This window comes from Abramis brama (assembly GCF_963993115.1).
Source record: "Abramis brama genome assembly, chromosome: 16".
NCBI lineage: Eukaryota > Metazoa > Chordata > Actinopteri > Cypriniformes > Leuciscidae > Abramis > Abramis brama.
In genome coordinates this window covers 27461521-27478036 of record NC_139978.1, presented here as the reverse complement: position 1 = coordinate 27478036, position 16516 = coordinate 27461521, and the positions used below count along the sequence as shown (strand labels likewise).

At 37.7% G+C, this 16516-nt stretch overlaps 2 protein-coding genes across 5 annotated transcripts in view; both read left to right on the top strand.

Annotated features, from left to right (window-relative positions):
• Window positions 1-679: 679 nt before the first annotated feature.
• Window positions 680-1952, top strand: LOC311066539 (uncharacterized protein). The gene is made up of 2 exons (XM_084087762.1): window positions 680-1517; window positions 1572-1952. Exons 1-2 carry the CDS (start codon window positions 954-956, stop codon window positions 1794-1796), a joined length of 789 nt encoding a protein of 262 aa, XP_083943888.1. The 5' UTR covers window positions 680-953; the 3' UTR covers window positions 1797-1952.
• Window positions 1953-10388: 8436 nt separating this feature from the next.
• Window positions 10389-16516, top strand: part of slc44a5b (solute carrier family 44 member 5b) — a 38610-nt gene continuing 32482 nt past the window's right edge. For all 4 annotated transcript variants that reach the window (XM_084086390.1, XM_084086386.1, XM_084086392.1 and 1 more), the window contains exon 1: window positions 10389-10593. In XM_084086390.1, coding sequence (XP_083942516.1) covers window positions 10557-10593 — 37 coding nt within the window. In that variant the 5' untranslated portion in view covers window positions 10389-10556. The remainder of the gene's footprint in view (window positions 10594-16516) is intronic.

Sequence of the window (16516 nt, the reverse complement as noted above, 5' to 3'; positions counted from 1 at the left end):
ATATTGTAAAATGTTTAGGTAATGTAACAGTAAAAAGTCACAGTGCAAACCATATCAAATTAGGATCTTATTAAACTCGTTATTATCATTGTACATTTGTAAAAGGGTTGATGTACAATAATAATAAAATACAATAATAGAGTTTCGTGTTATTCCCTTCATGCCTTACAAAAAAAAAAAAAAAAATTGTTATGACTTTGACATATGACTTTGGTGGACTTCAAAGGAATAAAGTACTGTTTGTAAGGAATGATTTCTGTGATGATATTACTGTAATTCAGTTCTCCATTATGTCCTATTAGTGGGATGGTTTGATATATGATACGTTAATGACCATCAGTACGCAGCAGATGATATTTAATCATGTAATATGTAGTCATTTGATATTTCTGTCTGGGTCTGGCTGACATATCATGAATGATTTTTAGTGTGACTCATAAAGCAACATACAGCATTGAGTTCAGATATGTATACTTTTTGTTAACAATAAAATACCATCTTACTCTTTGAAACTTTGGACAGGACACTGAATGCTATTCGACAGAGTATGTTATGGTCATATCAAAAAGTGACACTGAAACCTTCGGTATGAACATCAATAGGAGCATTCAAAAAACACCATATACTGTAGGCAGGCTGTAACAACGTAATCCAGGAGGCAAGCTGAAGTGAACCCAAATGCAACTTTAATTAACAAAACAAACATTAAACAAAGGCTGGAAACAGGAAACAAAGACAAGAACCTGGAAAAACATGCAATACTAGACCAAGACACAGGGCAAACAGGGCTTAAATACACAAGACTAACGACAAGGGACACCTGTGAATAATAATCAGACGATTAACCAATGACAAGACACATGGCAGGATCACATGACAAACAGGGAATCACATGACAAGACGAGAACCAGGAACAACAAACAAAACCCAGAACGTGACATAGCCCCCCCTCTATGGGCGGCTCCCGACGCCCATCAAAACAAAACAATAGTTCAGGAGGGTGGTGGAGCGGAGGCGGACCCGGGGGCGGGATGGAGGGCCAGGCCCGTGGAGCGGCAGAGGACCTGGAGACTGCGGCAGGATGGGAGGCCAGGGCGGAGCAGGCAGTGCAGGCGATCAGGGCGGAGCAGGCAGTGCAGGCGACCAGGGCGGAGACGACCCTTCAGGCAGCCAGGGAGGAGACGACCCTTCAGGAGGCCAGGGCGGAGACAACCTTTCAGGAGGCCAGGGAGGAGCAGACGGTTCAGGTGGCCAGGGAGAAGACAACCCTTCAGGCGGCCAAGGAGGAGACGACCCTTCAGGAGGCCAGGGAGGAGACGACCCTTCAGGCGGCCAGGGAGGAGACGACCCTTCAGGAGGCCAGGGAGGAGACGACCCTTCAGGAGGCCAGGGAGGAGCAGACGGTTCAGGCGGCCAGGGAGGAGACGACCCTTCAGGAGGCCAGGGAGAAGACGACCCTTCAGGAGGCCAGGGAGGAGCAGACGGTTCAGGTGGCCAGGGAGGAGACAACCCTTCAGGTGGCCAGGGTGGAACAGACGGTTCAGGAGGCCAGGGAGGAGACAACCCTTCAGGCGGCCAGGGCGGAGCAGACGGTTCAGGGGGACCAGGCGGACCTGGCGGTTAAGGGCTACAGGGCGGACCAGACAGTTCGGCCATCTTTGCTGAGGGCTCAGGTTCAGCCGTGGCGGCGGCCCTCTCTGCTGAGGGCTCAGGCGACGTGGCGTCGGCCATCTTGTCCGGAGACACTGGCTCGGCGGCGGCCATCTTGTCCGGAGACACTGGTTCAGAAGACGTGACGTGAACAGTCTCTGGATCGGCTGGAAACTGGAAAGGCTGGAAGGCTGGAAACTGGAAACAAAGACAAGAACCTGGAAAAACATGCAATACTAGACCAAGACACAGGGCAAACATGAGGGCTTAAATACACAAGACTAACCACAAGACAAGGGACACCTGTGAATAATAATCAGACGATTAACCAATGACAAGACACATGGCAGGATCACATGACAAACAGGGAATCACATGACAAGACGAGAACCAGGAACAACAAACAAAACCCAGAACGTGACATAGGCACTTTCATAAACTGATACAGCAGACGGTAAACCAGCATGTATGGTTTTTGATGTATTTGCTTTTAAACTCGGCCTCAGCGATTTATTACAGTGCATTAATTGATGAGAAATTCAGGGTTGCAATACATCAAACTCAAATTCAGTTCCCTTAGGTCATGCGAGATGTCACTTAAGAAACCATCATAATCCATCTTTTTTTTTTATTATAGGGGCGCAGTGACTGACATATTAAATAATGCTTATGATTTCTAAAATTCTCCCATGCCAAATGACAAATCAGAATCATTATTTTGGTGATCTAACAGTCAGCTCTCAGTCTATCACATGCATGGTCACTATATGGATCTTCATGATGTCATGGGTCACCAACACCATTAACTTCATGGTTTATGCATGAGAGGCAGCGCAGGTGTCTTAGAATGAGAGTAATGTGAACAGTTTATAGAAAACAGCCTACCCCAAACCGCCGGCGAATGGCCTGGATGTAAAAGATACCATCTCTTCTAAAAATGGCATGCAATGTGGCAGAGATTCTCACGGGAGCAGAGATTTGCTGGAAGCTGCGTGTAATTTCGTCCGGAACTAGGCGGAAATAGAAATACATCTTTTCTTGTATTTCATATACATTTTTCAAATCTGACATCCTTTCTCAATCCTTCACTTTTCAGATTTATAACTGCTCTCAACCTTTTGATTATGTGAAAATGAGACATTTTGATTTATGATCTGTCTTGCTGTGTGCTTCAGTTTTGTATTACAGTTACGTTTTGCAAAGAATTGAATTCCACATCTGTGTTGCACATGACATATACCTACTGAAGAAAATTGCCTATAGTTATGCTGCAGAATGTTAGTTTACCATTTCCATGCTTTCTCATCAATATCAATGCATAAATCAATACTTTAATAAAAATTGGGTATTCATTCTTTTTTTTTTTTAAGCAAACATTTGTGTGATTTTTAGAGTTGAATTAATTTACTTAATTTTAGGTAAATATCTTGAATGAAGTTGGCATGACTTAAAATCTGCCATCATTGTAACAATTACCTTTATAGATTATGTATTTTTTGAGTTGTCTTACGAGTTCCACGCATAATATTTTCCTTTATATTATTTACTAATTTCGTGTTTTCTAAATGTTGAGGTAACAGAAAGTTCAAATATATGCATTAATCCAACTCAGTCAACTGATTGGTTATTCTTCAGCATTATTTTCTTGATCCAAGAATCTTGCTCTGGCTTGTATGTGGTTGTTTGTATGTGAAAACAAATTAATCAAAAGAAGTCAATGATCTTCTAGAGCACCTAGAATGAAATTTGCTAATTTCCTTCATTGAGCGTGGGTGAAAATTAGAAAAGGGCAAAGGCATCTGATGGGGATTGATTCAGTGTTTGTTGTCATTGGAGACAAATGAGAATTAGATTTTGCTTGCCTTTCCGTCTGTCTCATTAGTATATTTGATTAAATCACTCCTTGAGGCTGAGGCTGTGGCTGTGGTGACAGGAAGATAGTTGGTGATGTGTTTGGCATAAAATTAAAGCTTATCTGAATTAAATAGTCTTACCTCTCTGATGAGGTCACAAACCGCTGCTCTTCCAGTGAATGGACAGATATATTTTCAGAATGATCACATAAAGTTGGTATTACTGCCTTGAAAAAGCAGCAATCAGATATTGTGCCTCTTTGCCCATCTCTCTAATGCAGCACTAGGCATATGTTTCAGGAGTTTATTTAATAATCTGAAATCCTAAACAGTTTTAATCACTGAAGGCAAAGAAACAGCGAGAAATGTTAAAAAAATGAATTATTAAATATGAATATAGCAAGGAATGAAAGTAGTCATGACAGCTGTGATGGATTTTTTAATTAATCATAACTAACATTTATTTTTCTTGCAGGAACAACATTCATATGCTTTTGAATTTTAAATGTATGTTTCCCCTTTGGCTAAAACACATGACTGAGTGTGTGAGTGTAAAAATAACAAGTAGGGGAAATGAAACTACAGATGTCTAGAGTTTGCTTCTACCTAGTAACAGAAGGGTTTGTCTATGAAGAACCAATCAAATTGTAGGGAAATTATGTAATGTATCATGTCATTTTCGCCATGCTCTTATTCTATAAAAACTGTTGTATTCCTGTTTGCTGGTGGGATTCTCTCTGAAATTTGTCTGAGAACTCTTCCGGCCGTGATTAAAGCATTTAAAGGACATTTGCTGAAGTCTGTCTATTATTGCTGTGCAGCAAGTTAGTTAGGGGAACAAGTTAGGTCTAGGGGACGTCAATTGTAGACGAGACCCAGATAGACTAAACGTCGACTGTAGACGTTAGGGGATGTCGATTGTAGACGAGACCTAGGTAAATAGGTTAAGGAAAAATCTACCACACAGCACTTTATTAAACAGTGACATGATGTGAAGGACAAGTATGGTAACCCATACTCAGAATTTGTCCTCAATTAACCCATCCAAATTAGTCCAAGTTACACACTGCAAACCGTGGACACACACACAGTAAGCAAAGCCTTTTCTTTTCTTTTTTGCTGCAGTGCCCAGGGAGCCCACAACCTACCGGTTACCAGTCTGGCTCTCTAACCATTAGGCCACAACTGCCCCAAGCAAACAGTAGGGAAAAAAAAAAATATTTCCAAAATAAGAGTCTCAAAACCAAAAGGGAACAGATGACCCCTGACACCGGTCAAAAGTTATTAGCCTATAAGTAGTTTTTTTTAAATATTTTTGAAAGAAGTCTCTTATGTTCACCAAGGCTGCATTTATTTGATGAAAAGTACATTAAAAACAGTAATATTGTGAAATATTATTACAATTTAAAATAACTACTTTTCTTTTTTAATGTATTTTAAAATATAATTTATTCCTGTGATGGTCAAGCTGAATTTCTATCAGCCCTTACTAAAGTCTTCAGTGTCACATGATGAAGCTTATGACTGGTAATATAGTATTTTATACTTTTTTACTGTCGTTTTTAATAATTAAGTAAAAAATAAGAAATTGGCCTATAAAGCCTATAGGCTATACATCAGATCAATTGAAGCTTCAGAGGACCAAATTTCCCGTTATTTTCTGAATGTCAATTTTCACATAAAATATTTACAGCATTTCAAAAAGTTGTAGATAAGTCATAGCTTTTGATTCTGAATTTGCAACCTTTCATTGACTCGATAAGAGCTGCACGATTCAGTAGCCTAAAAGATCTCGATTCAAGCAGCCACGCAATCTTATTCCTAAATGACAACGATTCGGCTCTGTAAACCTCTGTAAAGCCGCCGAACAAGGTGTAGCTCTCTTCACAACAACACAGGTGACAGGTCGTATCCTTAAAACGGGCGTTTTAATTCTTTGGCTCGTCTTGTTTACGCCGTGAGAACTGCATTCATAAATGAACATAGTAGCCTATAAACACATCAGCATATTAAACAATACAGTCTTAAAGGAAACGAGATGCAAAAAAATGATGCTTTCAATAGCTACATCAAACACACGTGAAACAAATACCTTGTTGTACCCATAGATATCATATAAAGGCTAGATGTCTTACGGCGGAGTCACTTCCGGCATCACCGGCGGCCATCTTACCACAGGGAAGCAGTGAATTAAGGTGAGTGATCAGCACGCACACAAATCCTCTTATCTCGCTGAAATCTTGACAGATTTACAAACGGTTTGGTTTCTTACAAACGTTATTAACGTGGCTATAATTCCGAATGCTTGAACATGTATGTTATAATTATTCATATGTATGCAGTGTCATAACGGTAAATCGGTAGAAAATTGAGCAAGTTATGGTTATTTAAAAGTACATGCACCATGTTACGAGTGAGCGAGCACACTGTGGTAAGATGGCCGCCGTGTGCGGACGTCGACCTCCATTGGCCAGCAGCGCAACGTAAAAAAAAAGAAACAATACAAATATATTTGAACTGTTTAAAAATTCGTCATTGAATCATTCATTGAATCAGTATAATAGAGTGCAGCAATTAACATTTTAATAGAACCTCTAAATTACATGTTATATGTCTATTCAGAATTTTAAACATGAAAATCGTGATTCTCAATTTATCCAGAATCGTGCAACTCTAACTCTATTACACCACTAGGCCTACTCTACTGCAGCCCAGAAATGTTCAGGAATCTCCATGAATATCCATGCGCAAGCTATTTTAAGATCCTGAAGCAGATGGAGCCAACCAAAACCCAACAAGTGTCTGGCCTTTTTACGTGGCACCCTGAACAGATGAGCTGTCTCCTTATGAGACAGTGGTGATCACACAGATAAGCAGGGGAATTTTGTGAATGTTAATATATTCATAGCAGTGAAGAAAGGAACTCCCCCAGAGTTTCACATGGTGAACAATCCTAAGATTGTTTATCTAAGGGCACCTTATAATAAACAGAATGGAGCATGTGTCTGTCCTAAGGAATGAATCCAAAGTTTTGTAGCCAAGCTTGGACAGTATCTGGTCTAAATGTATCCAAACCATTTATTACTGCTGATAGCTTCAGGGGAAGAAATACCTCAAATTTCAATCAGGCTCTCAGATCAAAATGAATAGAAGATATGTAAATATTCAAGATGGACCATTCCTAAATTACTTTAGACCTATTATGAAATTAGAGCAGCCATTTTCCCAAAGGAAGAATAGTCTTCAGTAGCTCACTGTTGGTCAAGAGGGAGGAAAATTATATGAACTAGTCTAGTATATAATAAGAGCATTACATGCAGATGAACGTTCTGTCACGAAAAAAAAAAGGGACTGAGGCTCTCATTGTATGTAGCTGATTTACTGTTCAAACATTTGGGCTTATTATGATTGCTTTAAAATAATCATTATTATACTTTTTTTTTTTAGCAAGGACACATTACATTGACAGTAAAGATATTTATAATGCTACAGAAAATTCTATTTAAAATAATTGTTCTTTGTATTCATCAAAGAATCCTGAAAAAAAGTATATGTTTACAAAAATATAAAGCAGCACAACTATTTTCAACATTGATAATAATATGAAATGCTTCTTGAGCACCAAAATTAGCATATTAGAATGATTTCTGAAGGATCACGTGACTCTGAAGACTGGAGTAATGATGCTGAAAAAACACATGAATAAGTTACATTTTTAAAATATATTAAAATGCAAAACAGTTATTTTAAAATGTAATAATATTCCACAATATTATACTGATTTTACTGTATTTTTGATCAAATAAATGCAGCCTTGTTGAGCATAAGAGACTTCTTGCAAAAGTATAAAAAAAATTTAAATGGTAGCCTATACAATGGTTACATAGACTACACTTCAAAAGCCTTTTCAAACAACATTTCATAAAGTACAATGCTAGCAAACATCTGTCACGTTCATCTAAAGAGTAATCATAGCAACATTAATATTACAGTATTAAGGCTTAATCATGCAGATTTATCCTGTTTAATTTTATGTCCAGTCTTTTAAAGATGCAGGTTTATATACTTCAATTTACTAGGAATAATATAAACATCAAACACTGAAAGCAAACACTGCTGAGCAACAAACTAAGAATATACACCATGTATGCTGTTGGGTTAGAATAAATGGACGGAAGGCGCATGTGATCACTGGCACTGCAGGCACAGCTTGTTCAGATAAGACCCAAAGCCAAAACAAGATACAGTACAGTATCTAACAGTACAGCAGCTCTTGGGAGTAACTGACAAAAGAACACAATGGGCAAAAACATAGATCAGCAACATACAGTATGCCTCTTAACTAGTTATGTAATTTTTTTAATTGTTATTTAAAAAATTTATGGAATATTGCATTACTTATTAGAAATAATTTATACGTGCACATCATTATTTTTTTGTTAAATTCATGTACCCTCATAATATTTAAAATGGTGGTATAATACGCTTTTCACAAGATGTAAAATAAGTCTCTGATTTCCCCAGAGTGTGTATGTAAAGTTTTAGCTCAAAATACCCCACAGATATTTTTATATAGCATGTTAAAGTTGTCACTTTTTGAGGGTGAGCAAAAACGCACCGTTTTTGTGTCTGTCCCTTTAAATGCAAATGAGCTGCTGCTGTTGGCACGGAGGGCGGAGCTTCGAGAGCTAGTGTCCTTTTACCTCACACACACATGCACTTAAAATTTCAAAAACTTTTAGCCTTTTATGTTCAAAACGGAGTCAGACAATGATGGAGAGACTCGAGAAGAAGTGACAACATGTAGACAACATTTCTGAATGGTTAGTTGATGAATTTATGTAGCTTATGTGTAGTTATCTTCTAGTCATTGATTAGCATATTCTGTCTTGATAATCTATAAATCACGTTCCCGGGGGCGGGGTTTATGTCAATTTTAGGGTTAGTGATGTCACTAACCCGGGAGGAAGCTCGTGTAGTCCCTACCAGCCGTTTTATAGTCTTTAAAAAACGATTTCTTTAAAAGAAAATAAGATCACAGTGTACACATCTTCTGAGGCTACTTCTAGCAGGATAACACACCATGTCACCAAGGTCAAATCATGTTTTCTTGGACATGACAATGTTCACTATACTCAAATAGCCTCCACAGTCACCAGATCTCAAACCAATAGTGCACCTTTGGGATGTGGTTGATCGGGAGATTTGCATCATGGATGTGCAGCCGACAAATCTGCAACAACTGAGTGATGCTATCATGTCAGTATGGACCAGAACCTGTACATATTTCCAGCACCTTGTAAGGCAGGTCTGAAGGCAAAAGGGGGTCCAACCCGGTACTAGCAATGTGTAAGTGTACCTAATAAAGTGGCAGGAGAGTGTACACCACAAGCATTTAATACCAAAACAGTGCAATACCTATGCAGCAGCATCAGTTTGTTGTTCTTCACACATTTTAGTGCAGCTCATGACATGTAAGCATCTTTACAAGTTAGCCTTCAATATATGAGATGCAAAGCCATCATTATTCAAATACAAATTCACTCAGCAATTCATAAAATAATTCAGGCAGTACCTTCGTCATCCTAATCATTTTGTGTAAAACTGACCATTTGAAATACGGAAACTCAGTAAATAAAACCATTGTGCAATTAATTTAATTAAAAATATGGTTTATTTGCATGTAATCTTGACCCTGATGACAGGTATATAGATCTACCTGTCAGACCCATTAGACACACACACAAAAAAGAAGAAAAAAAAGATTTCAATTAAACTAAAAACAATATACTTTATAGTTCCTTTGTTCCTATTGGTCCTTATAGTACCTTAATCATTTTGTCCTGGAGTCTTTCAGGATCAATTAGTTGCTGCTGCTCCCATTTGCAAGAAAATAAAAGATCATTATTGCTTATTAGACCAGTTACTGGAGTCTTAATTGATTTTTGATTGTCTAGTCAAAAGGTTTCTGAAAGAATGCATTGCATTTGCATGTGTATTTATCTTTGGAACTCTGCATTACTAAGAATTAAGATATTGACAGTAAGAGACAAAAAAGAAAAAGTTGGATACTGTTAAGAACTGGATTTTACCAAACCTTTAATCATTAAGTAATTTCACTGCATTACTGTATGCAACAAATCAAAATTTGAACTTTCAGGTTGCCTAAACCAGGGGGTTTCTATCCTGAGGGTTGCACTGCATATTTTATATGTTTTCCTTGTTTAACGTTTGTTTCAGATCAGACATGTTCATCAATTTACATTGGCATCTATCACAACACATTACTGCCATCAGGTGGTGAAATGCAAACGTTGGCAGCCACAATAATGTAATACAATGGCTTTCCACAGCTTGTGGTTGATTAATGTTTTCCGTTTTATTTAATTTTTGACAGATTTGATATGTTAAAATTATGTATATCTTAATAATCAAACAGTTTGTCTACATATATTTTGGTTCTTAAATAAATGTAGTTGTTGTTGTTTTTTAGGATGGAACAATGCAACCAAACCAGAAACCTTTGTGACCTTTAGGCCTTACTTCATGATTTATATCTAATTACATGGTCACCAATCATTGTGGTTGTCACAAGGCCATAGTGTACATAAATACTCACAAAATACTTTCTTCTGTAGAGCAGCACAGGGGAATTTCAAAACACTGGCACATTGTTTTCAGCTGATTTACTTTGTTCTCATGTTGTCGCTGAAGTGTTTTCCCGTGCCTGTCTGAGAAGTGAGATATGTCTCTATTTTCCCACCAGTATTACGATATGTCCTGCCTCCTGAGTTTGGATTGGCTTTTGGGAGACGATGGCACTCAGCGATTGGACAATTGAGGCGTCACTCATCCAATAGCCCGCCTCTGCGTGCGCATTGTCTCACTGCTGATGGCGCTGTAAACACAGTGACGCGGCGTTGCGTGGCCCAGCAGATCACAGATTAGCGTTATATATGTGGACGACTAGTGCTAGAGACGCTATTCACGTCCACAGCTTCATATGCAATCACATAAACAAAAGACACGCGAGGACTGCTCGTCGGAGGTGCAATGGCAAGGAAAAGTGCAATTCCTCCTTCATACTATGGTAAGAGAGCAGCAGTTTGTGATTCGCTTTAAATCAAGTTTTTTTCTGTGAGACCAGTGACAAAGGGAACTGACCTAGCGGTGCTGGTGTCAACTCGATTCTTTATTTTAAGTGTTCGGCTGTTTTCTCTCGCAGTTAATATTTTAAGAACCTACACAGCACAAAAGCTACACTGATATGTTTTCATTTTGATCTGAGTTACTTTGTTTTTGCAAAACTGGATGAGGTGCAGACAAAACGCTGATTCGGATTCTGAATTCGGAGAGGATTTAATTGTTACGTCATAGAAGTTAACTGGAAAGTAACCAATGCAATAAGAGCAAGAATTGGAATAATAGAAAACATATGGTGTTAACTCCGCGGGTTTTGCTATATTGAGATGTTTTTCTTTTTCTTTTTGCTGTGTGAGTCCTCATATTACGGTAGGCTACTCGTATAGTACATAATGTGGACACCTTAAAATAACTGTTTGCTATTTACTGAAGTTGGATAGCACACGGGGGACGTCTATTTGACGTGCTTGTTTCCTGTCAGATGTCAAATAGACGTTTAGAAAATGTCTTTAAGATGTTTTTGATTTAGAATGTATGTAAAACTGACATCTTAAAGACGTCTATCAGATGTTAGTAAAAGGCAGATGCTTTCCAGATGAAGTGATCTTTAAAATACATCTTGCAGACGTACGTGTGCTATCTGTTTAAAGAGTTTTTAAAGATTCACTCAATATTGCAAATTATCGGATTTGATCACATAAACAAATTAATGGCACTTTTAAGAAATATAATAAAATTATCCTACACACATGAAATGAAGATGGTAACTATAACAGTAACTATTTTAGCATCCACACCAACATACAATAACATACTGTTTATTATAAGTGCACAATGTGTCATCTGTCGCTTTAAAGTCAGTTGGATTCTGATTAGCTGTCAATGTTTTTATTGTAAAAATTGTTTTGAAAGTGATTCCAAAGATATTGTGTATCTGTGTGGTTATCATTAAAGCTGTGGTGTGGACTTCCCTATGATCTTAGAATTAAGATTAGAATGATTATTCTTGGTGGAATGGTCCGTTCTTGGTGTGAACCGCCTTTACAACATGTTTAAACTATATTTACATGTTGCCATCACATGACCTGTTACTTTGCTGCTTTAAAAGCTCCAGCTCTTTAAAGTTTGCTAGATTCTGATTGCCTGTCATTTATTTTATCGAAAAAAATAGTTCTGAAAGTGATCCTAATTATATTGTTCCTCTCTGTCAATAATTTTCAATGACATTGATTCAATTGCTGGAGTCACTGTTTTTAGTCGATACATCATGTCGCTAATAATTTCTTTAGGCTGAATCCAAAAATGTGTGATACACAAATATGAATCTGTTTGTTATGAGACAGAGAAAAACAGATGAACAAAAAAAACAAAGTGACAGTTAGTAAACAAATTTAATTCTCCACGAAGTGTCAAGTATGCAGTCCAAAACCACTGGTATACAGATCTTTAAAAGCCAGCAAAATGCAAACCAGAACTCTTTGAGAATAGTCGGTCTGGAGTCAGTCAGATTTACTTTACATTCCTCCATAGTCATCACAGACCTTTCACATTGTTCTGGAAACCAGTCATTCGCAATCCCCCATGAGCTTGAGCAGAGCACTTATAGGTCCCCCCTAGCCATTTAACACTACTGCGCTAAATATTTTTCAGAGGCAGTCTATCTAATTATAACACTTAATCATGCCAAAAGGATGCATCTGGTACGCCTACACACCCACTCAGTATAACCATCCAAATAGAGTTGTAATTATTATCATGTGATGTACTGCATTTTAAACTCTATTTTTAAAGCCTAGATGCCTCACCATGGCAGTGCTGTTGAAGTGTCAAAGAACGAAGTTTTCTTTGTCACGTAAATTGTGCGGGGAGCAGCTGTTTCTTTGACTCGCTTGGGCAGGGTCAAGCTCTTTGGCCTTTGCCAAATGTATTGTTAAGTTCCCACGAGCCACTTATCAATCACAACTATTGTCAGCTAGAATTGGGAAGTAGTCTGTGGAGAGATATCCAAATCAAAATAAACTGTTGTTCCAAACCCGTAAGACTTTCATTCATCTTCAGAACACAACTGAATATATTTTTAATGAAATCTGAGTGATTTCTGTCCCTCCATTGACCGCTATGCAACTGACACTTTGATGCTTCAAAAAGTTCATTAAGAGCATAAGAGATCGTAAAACTAATCCGAATTGAGCAGTTTACCACTGAATTCATATGGATTAGTTTTACTATCTCTTTATGAACTTTTTGAAGCGTCAAAGTGGTAGTTGCATAACTGTCAATGGAGGGACAGAAATCGCTCATTTGATTTAAAATGTCTTCATTTGTGTTCTGAAGATGAACGAAAGTCGTACGGGTTTGGAACGACATGAGGGTGAGTAATTAATGACAGAATTTTCTTTTTTGAGTGAATTAACACTTTAAGTCATAATTCCCATTTGCTGTAGCTGGATATAGTATGGGTGTTCAGATGCCCTGTTGCAATAAACTCGTTATACTTTATATTTTGCTGTCGACAGACAATTCCGGTTAAATACGATTGAGCAAATGTATCGTTCAAGCTCCTAGTAAGAAGTAGAGAAACTAAATTGCATTGGGTTCCTGGCCCAATGCGGATGTAAATTTTAAAAAGCCTCCCTCTGGATGTGGATGGATCTTATTAACAGTTCCTCAACAGGACGATCTTCCCTTAAGGACCGAAAGCAAATTATATTCCTGCTTCAGAGGTTGCTACAAGAGGTACATTGAAGATGCCTGCAATTATGTAGCTAATAGAGAGGACAGTCAGTGCATTTATGAGGGACCAGATAGTCTCTCGTTATCTCTTAAGAGTTTAACACAGAAGATTCTCTATCATGTCCACTGTCGTTCAAAGCAGCTCTCAGTGACAGTCCACCATAGAGTTCAGAGTGAGCTCTCTACTGTGCGGCCGGGACATTAACAATGACAAATTCTACTGAAGCTCCACGCTAAGGGATGAATGGCTCATAATGGGTGTCATCTCCCTTTCCAGTGCCTTTATAAATGACTAGGAAGTTGTATAGGTTCCGCTAATGGAACCTAAATGAAAATCTGGACCTCTATGAAAGACTACAAATGCATCTTCTTTGGTTCTTGATTCAAGCTGATTTTGAATGGAACTTGCCAAAAAAAAAAGAAAAAAAGAAAATTGTGACTATGTCGGAAATCACTCATTCATGCCAGTCCAATCTTTTTCACTATAGTAAGGCTTCAAAACACTTGAAATAAAGTGCACAAAGTATATAGACCACTTTTATGGTGATTTTGTGCCCTTTTTGAAGTTTAAAAGCCCCATTTATTGTAATTTCATGGAAAGAATGATCAGTCTTCAGATTTTTTTTATATATATATATAATTTCTATCAGGTTTCAATGTCTCCTAAAAGTTCTAAAGGTTTTTTGCATTTGTTTTTCTCAGGAACAAATGTGGCTGGACTGCAATTGGTTGCACTGCAAAAAAGAAGTTGCTGAAAAAAAGCATATATTGATTAACCACTTGTCTGTCTGTTCTGGATTTCCGTTTTACATTTGCACTTGTTACTGTGAACTTGTTTCGTAATTGATTAACTTTGCAACATTGACATTGTTACTGAACGGAATTGAAACAACATTATTAAATTACACTATTGTCTTCTGTAGGGCTGCTATAAAGCTGAAATGAAAGTCGTTTCATAATTGACGAATTATACAGTATTACAGCAGCCAATATTTTTGCCTCCTAATTGGGCTTGAACAGTCAAATACACACACTTATTTGTCAATTCCTGTCTTTGCGAGTAACGCATTTATGTTTTAAATGAATGTAAACAGTTGAGAAGGAAAACGTGCGTGTAGCAGTATATTGGATCTGTGTATTCGTAAAAGTGACAGCAGCCTAATAAACCTGCTGCTATCTGTCATTAATGTTAATCAAACAACAAAAGACAAAGAGAAAATCTCTCACTGCTCTTGACTGAATCACTTTTGTAAGTTTAATAAGAATTCATTTATATTTAATGTGCACAGTGAAGATTATGTAGTGTTTTTGTACATTTAAGTAATTTTAATTTATGTATTTTCTTATTTCTAGTGCTTGAAGTTTTTCAGGTTTATTGTGTCTTTGTTCTATTCTGGATCTTCCTGTTGCTTAATTAATTTATCTGTTCTTATTTTATCGCTGACTGTTTTCTTGTTTTCAATAAGCTTAAGGCTAGTATTAGGGTTTTTGTGACATTGAAATTAGTGACAAGAATTATGAAATTTCAATGGTATAATTTTTTTCATATCATAACCTTTTTTTAAGCATAAATAAGTATATAGTGATATTGATATCGTGAAAACAAAATTACTCATATTGTGATAAGACTTTGGTCGTATCGCCCACCCCATGCCTCTGGATGTAAAGGCGTGAATCACATTTCAGACAGTATCCAGGAGTCATATTCACACTCACACTGTCAGTGTCTATGCTGTCCACCTGGTGCTCAAGACTAAAGCTGGTGTCCTTGAGAGATCTGCAAGCAGTTTTACACATTTGAACAGGCACTGGCTGGCCTTTATGCATTACCTCTACTTTGTGATAAGGACTGAGCAACAGAACAACATCCATGTGACAAATTTGAATGCACTTTTGAGGCATTTTGCCTAATAAACAAACAGTCATGTGACTTTCAAATTTAGTACTTGTCGTTTTACATAAAGGTGGCAGAATTACCTCCAATTACATTGAAATGTAAGCATATCAAGTGTTGGGATTATCATCACACGATAAATGATCAGAATAGAAACAGCTGAAGTGATGTCTCTGTTGTCATTAAGTAACAGCTCTCATTTGAAAAAAACAATTTGCTGATAAATTAAGAACAGCTCTTTGATTAGACGTAGTAATGAAGCAGCCACATGAAAAGTAAAGCGTGTAAACTTCAAACCTCTTATTTGAGTATAGGCCAGTGATAACCGGCATGTATCAGCAAAACACACAAGTCCAAAGGGAGGGGAGTCTCACGTCACCATCTGCTCTGTCTGTCACTCTCGTCACTTTGCCTGTCCATCTGTCCCTGAAGGGTTGCGTGTCTGTCACTCGGTTTCTGTGATGACATCCAAGTTAAGCTTGAGTCAGAGAAAATAGTTTTTATGTATTTTGTAGTACCCACAGATGAGAGATAACAATAAGTGTTGTATAAAAGAGTGTGACTATTAAATAATATGACTATTATTCAGTATTTTTACAGATTTAATGACAGCAAACACAGCACACAAAAATTCTGAAATTATATAATTTTACAGATTTAATGACATTTGCAGTATTGATCAACCACTCATCTGTTTAACCTAAATGTTTTTTTTATGTAGTTAATTATTTATCCATTTGTGCATTTAATTTATAGCAGTTCGTTAATTATTTTAAACTGGCCATTTTCAGCCGATTCATTTTAAGTTTGTGATTGAGATGCAGCATATGTAAGGGGCTTGTTTGTGACTTAATGCCATGGGGTGGAAACTCCATGTTCTGGTAGGAAGAGGAAAACGTAACCACACAGATTTTCCATTCGACCAAACTCCCAATGTCTGCACCTGCACGCCTTCCCAGGCTGTTCCTTATGGAGAAACACTGAAAGAGGCTTGTGTTATGCAGCAAGGCACGCAAAACACTGCTCTCAGTGTGTGAACTCATGTGTGTGCATGGGGGAAAAAAAGATCTTAGTGGAAGTAGAGGATGACAGGAAGAGGTATAGAAAGAGAGATGAGACTTCCAGAGACTTCACTGAGCAGGTCAAGGAAGGAATTACTGTACCCCGCTATATCTGAAGCCAAAAACTATTTGGATTGTGCTTTCTAAAGAGTAACAGTTGCTTTCTGTGCCAGTGAATTCTC

What these genes read in the sequence shown, in the direction of transcription:
- LOC311066539 (XM_084087762.1), top strand. Translation starts at nt 954, where the DNA reads ATGGGCGGCTCCCGACGCCCATCAAAACAAAACAATAGTTCAGGAGGG. An exon ending in GGGAGGAGACAACCCTTCAG is followed by an intron (nt 1,518 to 1,571) that starts GTGGCCAGGGTG and finishes ACAACCCTTCAG; the next exon opens with GCGGCCAGGGCGGAGCAGAC.